Source organism: Chrysochloris asiatica, unplaced genomic scaffold (genome assembly GCF_000296735.1).
Source record: "Chrysochloris asiatica unplaced genomic scaffold, ChrAsi1.0 scaffold00035, whole genome shotgun sequence".
Classification (NCBI taxonomy): Eukaryota; Metazoa; Chordata; class Mammalia; order Afrosoricida; family Chrysochloridae; genus Chrysochloris; species Chrysochloris asiatica.
In genome coordinates this window covers 6293654-6307144 of record NW_006408553.1, presented here as the reverse complement: position 1 = coordinate 6307144, position 13491 = coordinate 6293654, and the positions used below count along the sequence as shown (strand labels likewise).

The window sequence follows — 13491 nt, the reverse complement described above, 5'->3', positions numbered from 1 at the left end:
CCCAGCCGCCCCGCGCCCGTCCGGACCCTCCCGCGGGGCCCCAACTACGCAGCCGAACTCGCCGAGGGCGCCACGCGCGCGGCCCTGGGACTGGGGTCGAGGCGCGGCGGTGCGCGCCGCGTGGGGAGGGGAAGGGAGCCCGGCTCCACTCACACGCCCGGGGACGGCGCCGGGGCCGTCGCAGCGTCTCTCCCGTTCAAAAACTGAAAAGGGGAAAAAAAAAAAAAAAAAAAAAAAACCTGACTCCTCACTTTATCCGGAAACCGAAGGGCCGGCAGGAAATGACGAAGACAGAGGTCGTCTGGGTCCACTTAGTAACCGTTTCCCGTGCGCCCGGCCCCGACGTCGGGGAAAAGAGCCCCCGAGCGGAGCAGCGTTGGCCGCGTGCCGCCTCCGGAGCGAGCAGCGTGAGTGCAACCGCGTCCCCGCGCCTCCCCGGCCCCCGGCGGGGCAGCGTCATCCCCGGCTCCGCCCTCCGGTCGCGCGCCCCTCCGCCCCGCCTCCGCACTCGCCGGGGAGGCTAGGGTACCAGCGCAGCCGGCGGGGCTCTGCACTGCGAACTCGGAGCTCTGTGGCCGTTTCACCTGCGTCACCCTTTGCTCGAAGTCCCTCTAGGTCGTATTAGAGAGGCTCCGAGTTGCAGAAACACAGGCAAAACAGTTGAAACAGCCTCATCTGAAACGCCAGCTGGGGGCGAGATGGACCCGGGGTGGTTGAGTTTTTGGCAGGAGTGTTTTTCAGATTGAAACACTTGCAACCAAGGAGTGGCGGAAATGTGTAAAATCGCTAGGCAGCTCTGTAGGATCCCTCCTGGGGGCACTTCCTGACAGAAGATTATAATTTACACCCACTCGGCTCGATTTCTTACCGGGAGGAGCAGGTTTTACAATATCGGGGTCAAAATTGAAAGGCGGCACTTTTATAGTAAAAAAGTTCGTATTTGGGAGTCAGATGTGTATGACAACCCTGAACCTCCACTTCCTCCCTCCTGTGACTTTGGGCAAGTTATGTAAGCCTTTCCCGGCTCCCTCTCCTTCCCCCGGTTTCTTTTATAAAATGGAGTTTTAATGCCTCCCAGCAGAGTTGTTTTGAAAATTAAATGATTATGTGGACTGCTCAGCACATATCCCTCAAATGTTAATTGCCTTTATCCTTTTGGCTAAAGGTCTAGTTTGTACTCTCCTGCTTCAGGAACCCACTTTGAAGTTCGGTCGGAGAAAAGCAAAATCACATTTATTTATGTAGTGACCATTGTTGTGTGAAACTGTAAGCCAAAACAACACACAAAAAACCAAACCCACTGCCATGGAGTGAACTCCTCTTCATGTTGTTAAGTGTCCTCCAGTCTGTTAGGACTCAGTGATCCTCTACAGGATTTCCAAGGAGTGGCTTGTGGGATTGAACCGGCGGTGCAGTGGCTCTATGCTATAGAGCCACACCAAGGCTCCCCTTCAAAGCGACCCCATAAAACAGTAAAACTGCCTGCTACGGTTTCCAAGAATAAATCTTTAGGAAACCAGCCAGCCTCATCCTTATCTTTCTCCTGCAGAGTAGCTGGTGGGTTTGGACTGCTGGCGTTGTGATTAGCTTAGCAGTCCACTTCTAACACACTACCCACCAGGCCTTCTTAAGAAATTATTAGGAACTAGATTGTTGTTAAGTTCCGCTGAGTTGGTCAGACTCAGTGACCCTTTATCGGGTTTCTGAGCAGTGGCTGGTGGGTTTGAACCACCGACCTTGCAGTTATAAGCCCAGTGCTTATCCTAGGACACCACACCAGGACCCCGAGGAACTATAGGAACTGTATTAGAGAGAAAAAGAAAAGTCTCTGTGAGACGACTCTTGGTGATCTGGAGTTATATTATTATGTTAAGCCCCGTTGAGTCTGTTCCACCCATAGCGACCCTGTACAGGGTTTCCAAGGAGTGACTGGTGAGCTTGAACCACCAACCTTGCAGTTCAAACCAACTTTGCAGTTTAGTGCATTAACCCATAGCCCCACTGAGTCATATATGTTATTGTTGTTATGTCCTGTGGAGTCGTTTCCAAGGCTGTAAATCTTTACGGGAGCAGCTAGCTGGTAGTTTCAAACTGCCGACCTTGAGGTTTGCAGCCCTATTTGTAACCACTATGCTACCAGAGCTCCCATATATAAGCATGTATAAATGAATCTAATCTGAATTTGTATCAGAAAAATAACAAGGATCAAAGTGAGAAACAAAATGATTGAATAAGGCATGATGCTCAATTTTGGAACCCAAAATCAGGAAACGAATTATAAAATGTATGATATGGTCACTTGATCCCTAGAATAAGTCTCCTGGTTAACAACTTAAAAGTTAACTTAAAAGCAAGCACCACCTGTCATATTCTGGCAACTTTATCTTTAGAAATTTGACTTGAGACTTAATTCCACATATCCTACTGTCTTCATAATAAAATAGTTGTAGTTCAATCATTACTTTATACAAAAAAAAAAAAAAGAGGAAGAAGAAAGGTTGATGTTTTTTGAAGAGCCCCGAATGATATTTGAAGCACCTGATGAGCTATACTGGTAAGCCTGCTGAAACTTGAACTTGCCAGGAATGACCCACTGTAGTGCCCCTGGGCATTTTGCTTTAGTGCTCAAGAGGAGAACTGTGGTGGTGTCAAGAACCAGTCAACAATTGTACCTGTGTACACTGGTGAGACTGTGGTAGATTGGGAGGGGATGGTCTGAGTCCAGGCTCTAGGTCTATACTATGATTCTGGACTAGACCAGTCTTTGGTCTTGGTAGTTTTACAAATTCATACCGTTGGTCCTGACAGAGGACTGCTTAGGCAAGGCCTACACTTCGTGCAAATCTTTCACAACTATACCACCTAAAAATAACTCAAGTGCATGCCCCTGGAACTGTGGAAGAATAATGTCATTGCATACCAATGATGTTGTATAATTCACATTAAACTTTTACATTTCTGGGTAGACAGTGATTAGAAATTCTTCTGTAATATAATTAAAGAGTGACATCTGTAGTAGGAAGAAGATAAACACTGGGTAAATATATACCATTTACTGAGTGGCCCATGAACAGAATTTTGTGAAACTTTGAAGAAAGTAATCTGGCTTAGATCCAGTCAGGTGGTAAACAGGTTACTTTGATAATTTGTCAGATGAATGGTAACTGCAGAGATGTTCTAGAGTCCATTGCTATGTTGTTCCATTTCCTCCCCAATTTGTTAATTACTCCCAATCATAAAAGCTACCACCTTTGCTGAATATATTGTCCAGGGCCTTCTGCGACATCTCAAATCAGACATCTAAAGCCATCTCTCTCTGCTAAAAACTATCATTGTTACTTTACATTTTGGCACTGACAAAGTTCTAGATTCTAAAAATCATAAGCACAATTATAGTCTGTGGTCTTCTAAAAGTTTCCATTTCTAAAGTAGGCTGTATACTAAAATGTATAAGTCATGTTATTTTCTGAGAAACTCCGGAGTCTGGTTTTAAGGAGTAAGAATTGAAACTGAATATTCAAAATCCCCCTGTGCCTCTCACTATTTTTCAACAACAAAAAATCCATAGTCAATCTTTAATATTTTGGAATTGGGTATATATACCCAATTTAATTAACATTTAATTAATATTTAGATCTTGCATTTATAAACTTTTATAATTCAAAGTGCTGTTTTTAATGTTTCCTGGCTCGTTTTTTACAGGACCAATCAATCCTCAGATACCAATTGATGTTTTAGATGAATAGCTCTTGGCATCAATATCAGGAGTTTAAGTTAAGTAGCCATTCATTTTAAATGAGGCAGGATGTCCCCAAACACCTGACTAAGACTTTATACATCAGAAAGTGGAAAACATGCCCCCTAGCTTAGAAGCAAACCTCTGGAGAAATTTCATTTTATGCAGAGGCAAGCTATAAGAAAGTAAACAGGTTCTGCCCTTAATACATATCCTTACTAAGTTTCTGAGCCAAATCTACATTGATGAGCATGTATTTTTAGAGACTTTCAAGACAAGCTGCAAGATATTTTGGTTGAAAGATTTCAGCAATGCCTCTATTGCTGTAGGCAGTCTAGAAAAAAAAAATTGCAAAATAAATTTTTGGATGTTCCAGATTTTTTTTTTTCTTAGAAACTACAATATGGTTATCGCCTATTAGTTGCAGTTTTTCTCTTATCCTTTTTATAGTCTAAAACAACACTTCAGGACATCTTTCACATATTAAGTCATTTTTCCTAAGACATATCTTTTATGTCCAACAAGAGAAAGTAAAGAACTTTCTCTTGAAGGAAAAATTCAATAACCTCTCAAACGCAAATATGAAGCCATTACTCTCTGAACTTCTCATTTGGTACACTTGGTATTATCATGCTTACTTTTTGTGGGAATGTCCAAAGAATGCATTTCTTTACATGGATGTCACAGCTGTGTAAATAGCAAAAAGTAACTTTTTACCACATAGCTTCTTTCAACCAATTTTGGCCAGCAGGCCAGAGTTAAAACTCCAAATGGTTTCCATTCATGTCAGGAGGCAAGTGGAGGAGCCTAGTTCTGGCTGTCACATTTATTTAAGGCTGCTGTCCAGAGTGCAACACTGGACCCTCTCACCTTGGCTTCACAGCCAGTTGTTTGGGTCTATGTTTTAAAGTATTCTGTTGCTCTCATCTCTCTGGTGATAGTTACAATTTGGAAATTGCAATATGACATTTCAGCCTATACCCTTTTAGGAACAATTATGTTTTATTTCTGAGTTTTATGTGGGAACTATAATGTTTCAAAGTGAAAAATAAATGCCTTGATTATCTACATCAGAGGGAGTCAAACTTTTTTTTTTTAAAGGGCCAGATTGAAATTATTTTAGGCTGTTTGGGCTAAGAAGCAAAATTGAAGGTGTTATTTAGATTCTTATAACAATTATAAATGTTGTTGTTAAATGTCATCTTTGAGTGGGTTTCAACTTATAGCGACCCTGTAGAAGGTTTCCAGGTTGTAAATCTTTACAGGAGTAGAAAATCTCATCTTTCTCCCGCACAGCGGCTGTTGGGTTCGAACTGCCGACCATGTGGTTAGCAGTCCCATTTCAAAATATAAAACTCTCTTGGCCTGTGAGCCATACCTAAACAGATGGTAGGCTGGATTTAGCCAGCAGGCTGTAGCTTGCCAACTCTTCTCTAGATGTTGCTAAATGCTGTCCAGTTGGTTCTGACTCACAGGGACCCTACATAGGGTTTCTGAGGAGTGGCTGGTAGGTAGCAGTCCAGTATTTATCCTACAGTGCCACAGAATGAAAAGTAGTTCTTTCTTTTCACTCTTGCAGTCCCATGGCCGGAAGTTACGGAGTGATGGGTGATGATGGTTCTATTGACTACACTGTTCACGAAGCCTGGAATGAAGCCACCAATGTTTATTTGATAGTGATCCTCGTTAGTTTTGGTCTCTTCATGTATGCCAAGAGGTAAATATGGAGTATCTCAGTGTAGATAAGAATGTTTGTATGTGTTGCATATTTTAAAAATATTGAATTGAATGCCTAACAATAACATCAGAATTTTTGTTCCTGCTATGAACACACTGTCTGCTTTGTCTCCCCTGGAGCACTAATGGGCTAATCTTTGGTTTTTAAAACCTCATTGTTGCTTTAAGAGATGAATGAAGGCTCTGTCAGACGCTAGACTCCCGATTCTGATTTTTCTAATAGAACTCAATTTTATCATGCAACCTGGTTCTCTGTCATCCTCAATGAGCACATTTTTAAAAAACAACAACAACAAAAACTTTGATTTTTAGTAAGTTTACAGGAAAATATACCCAAAGCACAGAAGGTGCCCATATACCCCCACCCCTCTGCACATTGTTTCTCCTATTAACTCTTGCATTAGGGTGGTATGTTTGTTGTTATTGATGAACCAATATTGTGGTATGTTTGTTGTAATCGATGAACCAATATTGATGCATTAGTAACAAAAGCCCATAGATCAAGGTAGGGTTCACTCTTGGTGATACATTCTTATTCACAAAAATGAACAGCCCTTTGGGTTTTGAGCCATTTTCTTGGTATAAACTTCTTTATACATACATAAAAGCTTCACTGGTTTTGCTTCTCTAGAAATTCCAGCCTAAGACAAAAGGCAAGAAAAAAGTTTCATGTGAAAATGTATTATGGATTGTTTCAGTGGCAGTAACAATGGGTTCAAATGTAACAGTAGTTGTGAGGATGGCACAGGAGCAGGCACTATTTGATTCTGTTGTACAGAGGGTCACTATGATTTGGAACAGACTCAATAGAACCTAACAACAACAACATGGGTTTTGATAGAGTCCCTGGGAAGTGCAAAATGTTAACATGCTTGGCTGCTAATCAAAAGGTTGGAGGTTCGAGTCCATCCAGAGTCACATCAGAAGAAAGGTCTAGCAATCAGCTTTTGAATACCCTTTGGAGCATGACTCTGTTCTGACACACCTGGGGTCACCATGAATTGAAATCAGTTGGATAACAAGTGGAAAAAAAGGGGTTTTAACAAATGCATAATGTCTTGTGTCCCTTGTTACGGTATCAGAATAGTTTCACTGCCCTGAAAATGCCCTTGTTCCACCTAGTCATCTCTTCCACTATCCCAGGGACCCCTGGCAACTTTTGATCTTTTCATCATCTCTAGTTTTGCCTTTTTAAAAATGTCTTATAGTTGGAGGCATATAATACATAGCTTTTTTTCAGACTGGCTTTTTCATTTAGCAATATGCATTTAAGGTTCTTCCATATCTTTTCATAGCCTGATAGTTGCTGAGCACATTTTTTTTTTCTTAGCTTTAGACCTTGAAATGCAAAAAAGCTAGTTTCTATGACTTCAGGAAGCCTGTATACTTGCATCTTTTCAGTTTTTCCTTTTATTTCTTGTATACAACTGTATCACAACACTTATTAAACAATATTAGTATTATCTGTTTATTCATCTGTCCATTAAAAAAAAAAAAAAACTGAAGTCCCTTGGGAACAAGAACCTTGTCTTTTACCTCTGTGTCCTTGGTATACAACACAGTGTAAAATCCTTAATAAAATCTCCGGAACCAGTGAACCACTAACTGCCTTAATTCCAGATGTTGTGGCTTAATTGAATGGCTCCCTTCACAGTCCCTGGCTCCTTTCCCCTAAGTCTAGTGTGTTTGTTTAAAGGGGCAGGGGCAGAAATGCTTTGAAGAGGAAAGCAGTATTGCTTCTACTTACCAAGGAGTTTTTCGTTTTTTTTAAACTGGCATTAAATAGTTAAAAATAATTGGTAATCCAAAAATAATTTGTTTGACCTGGAGAATAGTTCAGACCTGCACTTGCTGTCAGATGTACATGCTTGCCCTTTTCAGATGCTACCATGTGATTCTTAGGCAGCTGGATCCTTGGCTGCCTGGACTGTAGGGGTTGGGTTAGCTAAGGCTCCACAAATCATCACTGATCCACTTGCAGTATCTGCTTTTCTCTAAAGTTAGCCATACCTCCTCCCCACCCCGCTGTTCTTTAATTTTACAATATGGCTGCATTGTTGTTATTGAAGTACCTTTGACTCAATTCTGACTGATAGCGACCCTGTACAGGATTTCCAAGGAGCAGCTGGTGGGTTTGAACCACTGACCTTGTGGTTCAAACCAACCTTACATTCCAGTGCTTATCCTGTAGTGCCAAGCCAGGACTCCATGGCCCTGTTAAGATCATGCTATCTTATTTAAGAAATATTCCCATTCATTATTTTCAAAAATTAAAGTCTAAGTGTGGCGCTGTGGGATAAAGCACTGGACTGCAAGGTCAGTTTGAATCACAAGGTCGGTTTGAACCACAAGACTGTGGTTCAAACTCACCAGCCACTCCTTGGAAACCCTATACAGGATCACTCTGGGTCAGAACTGACTCGACGGCACTTAACAACAACAACCAAGTGAATTAGCTTAATTTAGATGACATGAGAGGAAGGAAAAATCATTTTTGTTCATATTTTCACATAATATTTGGTTTTTCTGGAGTGGGGTTGGGATAGGAGTGAGGAATAAGAGAAAGGCACAATGGAGGTACTTCACCTAGTAGTAAATGGGTGTGTTCTGCTCACCCTTGTACTTTTAACTGGAAGAAAGAACACTTAAGCCAAAGAAGCATCTCATGAAGTAGGAAATAGATTTATTATCATATATGTCCTTTTAATACAACTTCTGATTACTGTGATCATGAGAAATACTGCAGTCCCATAGGCATTCATACTGATCTGAATTCTGCATTGATTGTGTCTTTTAGGAATAAAAGAAAAATTATGAGGATATTCAGTGTGCCACCCGCAGGAGAGACTTTGTCAGAACCCAACTTTTATGATACCATAAGCAAAATTCGTTTAAGGCAGCAACTGGAAATGTATTCCATTTGTAAGTATATTTTTTGCTGAACTATATAACTAAGTATGTAAAATAGGTTTTTTTGGAATGAAATTCAATTAGCAAAAGGTTACAAGAAACAGTAATGAAAGCTGTACTTTTTCCAGTGTCTTACATAGTATCACTAAAGGTGGGTTTACCGTGACATTAGTGCTTCAAGGTCCTTTACGTTTACAGGCCTATTCAGACCCTTGTGGTTACATCATATTTTTTGTTAATTTTGTAAAAAACTAGATATTTTAACTACAGTCAGTTAAGATTGCTATCTTTCCCTATTCCAATCTCCCTTGTTTGTACTTCTTGCGTTGGGTGGCATTGAAGTGGCTTAGATCATTTTGAGGATCTGGCTGAAGGGAAGTTGAGTGGGAGCTTTGTTTAGTTTGGATTGGATAGTCTGTATTTATGAGGTTTTCAGTTACTTTTATTATAATTACTGCAAGCCAAAGAACTGTAGGAGTGACTTCCAGGAATATAACATTGTAACATTAAGGCAAGGCCAGAGGTTATATCTCAGTAGTAATATACCCTGTAATACTGAGCACTGTGAGTATGAAGGTAGTAGAGAAAAAAGAAAGCTTAAGTTTAACATGTACAAAGCCAGCATGGATAGTACATGCAAACACAGCCTTTTATGCCAGCATTTAAAAGAATGAGGTGTTTTCTATTTTGTATTTTTACTACTCTTATGCAAGTTCAGGTTGAAGCTAAAGAAAATTGAAACAATTGCACAAGAGCCAAAGGACAACCTTGAGGATATCCCACGTGAATTTACAGACCATCTCAAAAATAGATTTGATGCATTGAACACTAATGACCAAAGACTAGAAGAGTTGGGAGATGACATCAAGAAGGAAACAAAAAGTCGTTTAAAAAGGCAGGAAAGAAAAAAAAGACCAAAATGGATGTCAGAAGAGACTCTGAAACTTGCTCTTGAACTAGAGTAAGTAAAAAAAGTATAGAAGAAATGGTGAATTAAAAGAGCTGAACAGAAGATTTCAAAGGACAGCTCAGAAAGACACAGTAAACTTAAAATGAAATGTGCAAAGACCTGGGGTTAGAAAACCAGAAGGGAAGAACATGCTTGGCATTTCTCAAGCTAAAAGGATTAAATAAAAAATTCAAGCCTTGAGTTGTAATACTGAAGGGTCTGTGGTGTGGCGTTGTAAGATAAGCACTTGACTGCAAAGTCAGTTTGAACTGCAAGGTCAGCAGTTCAAACCTACTAGCCACTACTTGGAAACCCTATACAGGGTCGCTATGATTCGGAACTGACTCAACAATGACACTTAACAACAACAATGGGCTAAACAAAAACTGCTACTTACCCAACCAATAGGAAGACATCCATATTTGTGCCCATTCCAAAGAAAGGAAATCATCGAACAGTATCATCGATACCACATGCAAGTAAAATATTGCAACAGTACATTGACAGGGAGCTGCCAGAAATTCAAGCCGGATTCAGAAGAGGACTAAGAATGAGAAATTTCATTGCTGATGTGAGGTGGATCTTGACTGAAAGCAGAAAATACCGGAAAGATGGTTATTTGTGTTTTATTGACTATGCAAAGGCATTTGACTGTGTGGTTCATAACTACGGATAACATTGAGAAGATTGGGAATTCCATAACACTTAGTTGTGCTTTTGAGGACACTGTACAGAGACCAAGAGGCAGTTGTTTCAACAGAACAATGGGACACGGAATGGCTTAAAATCAGAAAAGGTGTGTGTCAGGGTTGTATCCTTTCACTATAATTGATTCAGTGTGTATGCTGAGCAGATAATCTGCAAAGCTGGATTATTTGAAGAAGAACGTGGCATCAGGATTGGAGAAAGATTCATTAACAACCTGCAATATGCAGATGATACAACCTTGCTTGCTGAAAGCAAGTGAAGAGGACTTGAAGTTCTAACTGAAAATCAAAAACTACAGTCTTCAGTATGGATTATACCTCAATGTAAAGAAAACAAAAATTCTCACAACTAGGCCAGTAAATAGCATCATGATAGTCAGAAAAGATCAAAGTTGTCAGAGATTTGGCTTGGATCCACACTCATGGAAGCAGCAGTCAAGAAATCAAAGGATTTGCATTAGGCGTATCTGCAAAAGGCCTCTTTAACGTGTTAAAAAGCAAAAATAGCTATTTGAGGAATAAGGTGCTCCTGACCCAAGCCAGGGTATTTTTAATTACCTCGTATGTGTGTGAAATCTGTACAGTGAATAAGGAAGACTGGAGATTTCAGTGCATTTGATTTAGTGTATTGACAAAGAATATTGAATATACCATGGATATCAGAAGACCAAATAAATATATCAGTGAAACATTTGAAAATGGGCATATTAGCATGTTTGAGAAATTATAGAATTACAAAGGGTAACTCTCTTATAAAGAAACAAAAGTGTTAAATTTGAAACTAATTCTTTACTGAGAATCATGACTTAATTGTGCTTTGGATATGTCATCAGAAGGGACCAGTCCTTAGAGAAGAACATCATGGTGGTAAAGTGGAGGGTCAGTGAAAAAGAGGAAGAATCTCAACAAGATGGGTTAAGACAGTATCTGGAACAGTGGGCTGAAACATAAGAACTATTGGGAGGAAGACACAGGACCAGCCAGTGTTATGTTCTGTTTTACATAGGATCACTAAGAGTCAGAATTGACTCAACAGCATCTAACAACAACAATTATTATTTTACAGTCTTATTATTTCTTATATTTTCTTGTTTGTTTTCTTTTAACAGCAAGGAAGTATGACTATCAGCAGCCACAAAGCCAAGCTGACAGTGTGCAGCTCTCCTTAGAATGAGGTCTCAGAAGATGAACATCATAAGAAATTGTTGCTCAACAGTACAATAGCAAGCTGCTCATTCTTTCTATTTAATCATTAATAGCATTTTAAAAAAACTTCCGGCACCATAAAATCATTTTACTTGTGACCTTTTTTTGTATGCGGTTTTGTGTGTATATATGTTTGTGTTTTGTTGTAGTTCTTTTTAATTAAGTCACCAAGTCATTTATTGTTGTTAAGTGCCAGCGAGTCAGTTCAGACTCATAGAGACGCAGTATAGAGTTTCTGAGGAGTAGCTCGTGGTTTGAACTACAGACCTTGAGGTTACCAGTCCAGTGCTTATCCTACAGTGCTCCACCAGGACCCCAGTAATTTATTAGACAAATGAAAATGGCTCAAAGGCTACAAACATACAATGTCTAAGAAAATACAAACCCACCAGAGACCGGTGACTATAGCTTGTGAAGACCCTTCGCTTTTCTCAGACTACAATCAGACAAGTGTGAAAACACATCTTTAGAAGTGGGAATTCTAACACTTATGCCACCTTGATTTGAAAATTTTGGTAAAATTTTCAAATAAAAAAAAATCCAGTCATTGAAATAAGTTCTTATTTTATAGTCTGTGATAAATATAAATCAGTAATGGACTAATTTATGTTTTTATTGCTGTTGTTAAGTACTCTTTAATTGAATTAACTATCCTGACATCTTCAGAACTTACATAACAAACTCTCTCTCTACTTCCTGACCCATTCCTTCAGCTAATTTTAGAAGTTTTTGTGACTGGATCCTTGTCTTGGGTGGCACAAACTTTGAAGTGTTCTACTACTAGTCGAAAGTTGGAGGTTCAAACCTACCCAGAAGTGCCTTAGAAGGCAGGCCTGGAAATTTGAGAGGTCACAGCCCTGAAAGCCCTCTGAAGCAGTTCTGCACTGCACACATAGGATCACCACAACTAACAACAACATTCATATTCACAGGAGTTAGTTTGCTTCCCCACCACCACCCTACCATCTCAGTTTTACTTCCACCAGATGGATTTTCTGTACACTGTACTAGGGCCATGCTGGTGATGGTAATGGTGGTAATGGTGTGCCATGGAATTGGTTCCGACTTACAACAACCCAATATAGTGTTTCTGAGGGAGTAAATCTTTACAGGAGCGGAAAGCCTCATCTTTCTCCTGAGAGTGACTGGTAGATTCAAACTGCTGACCTTTTGGCTAGCAGCCCAGTTTGTAATCCACTGCACTACCAGGGCTCCTTGTACAAGGGCTGTGCTGTTTTATGAATGGACATCTTTGTTTTGGTGTTGGTGGGCAAATCTGCTGCACAAGACCTTTTTAAAATGAAGAGCAAAGATGTCAGCTTGAGGACTAAGCCATGGTATTTTCAGTAACCTTATATGGTTGCAAAAGCTGGACAGTGAATAAGGAAGACCTTAGAAAAATTGATGCTTTTGAGTTATGGTGTTGGAGGAGAATATTGAAAGTGCCATGGGCTGCCAAAAGAACCAATAGATCTGTTTTGGAAGAAGTGCAGCCAGAGTGCTCCTTAGAGGCCAAGAAGGCCAAACTTCATCTCTTCATATTTTGGACATATTGTCAGGAGGGACCAGTTGTTGGAAAGGATATCATGTTTGGTAAGGTGGAGGGTCAGAGAAAAAGAGGAAGAACCCCAACGACATGGATTGACCAAGTAGCAGCATCGTGGTGATGCTTGAACGTGGTGAGGTTGGCCCAGGGTTGGGCAGTGTTTCGTTCTGCTGTGCATAGGGTCGCTATGGGTCAGTACCGACTCGATGGCTCCGAACAACAGCAACAACTTGCTTTTATTTTAATGTTTTATTATGAATTATATGGTAGTTTACATCAGAGAACTTAAGTTTTACATTCATTCCATCATATATCAGCTCATTGCCATGGTTCCAATCCCCTCCATGCATCATCAACCAAACAAAGGGTATATCCTAGAAACCCGCCCCCTATACTTCCCCCTAAACAACCCCCACCCCCCACCCCACCCAGTTTTTGGCCTACAGTCCCTTTCCCTCTCTGGATCCAAAGTCCTCAGCTGCTTCATTACTCCACTTCATCGTCTCTGTCGCCATCTCAGGCATCTCTGTTTCTCTGGGTAGGGGCCCGCTCTCGGCTCTTCTCCGTTGATGGTCCCAAAGACCTCTGCTCCTAGACTGTGCTGCCCGGTCAGGGAAGCGCCGCAAGTTAACAACTTGCTTTTTGACCATATTACTATTACCTCGATATTTCTGCCAGGTTATTTATGCTTTGTTAGTAC

General features: G+C 40.6%; 1 protein-coding gene across 1 annotated transcript; it reads left to right on the top strand.

Annotated features, from left to right (window-relative positions):
* Positions 1 to 276: 276 nt before the first annotated feature.
* SMIM19 (small integral membrane protein 19) lies at positions 277 to 11213 on the top strand. The gene is made up of 4 exons (XM_006859918.1): positions 277 to 407; positions 5316 to 5453; positions 8271 to 8395; positions 11149 to 11213. The coding sequence occupies exons 2-4, from the start codon at positions 5320 to 5322 to the stop codon at positions 11211 to 11213; spliced, it is 324 nt and encodes a 107-aa protein (XP_006859980.1). The 5' UTR covers positions 277 to 407; positions 5316 to 5319.
* The last annotated feature ends 2278 nt before the right edge of the window (positions 11214 to 13491 follow it).

Excerpts from the sequence above, each read along its gene's own strand:
- SMIM19 (XM_006859918.1), top strand. The coding sequence starts at position 5,320 with ATGGCCGGAAGTTACGGAGTGATGGGTGATGATGGTTCTATTGACTAC. Across the intron at positions 5,454-8,270 it reads CTCTTCATGTATGCCAAGAG|GAATAAAAGAAAAATTATGA; the intron begins GTAAATATGGAG and ends TGTGTCTTTTAG. Across the intron at positions 8,396-11,148 it reads ACTGGAAATGTATTCCATTT|CAAGGAAGTATGACTATCAG; the intron begins GTAAGTATATTT and ends TTCTTTTAACAG.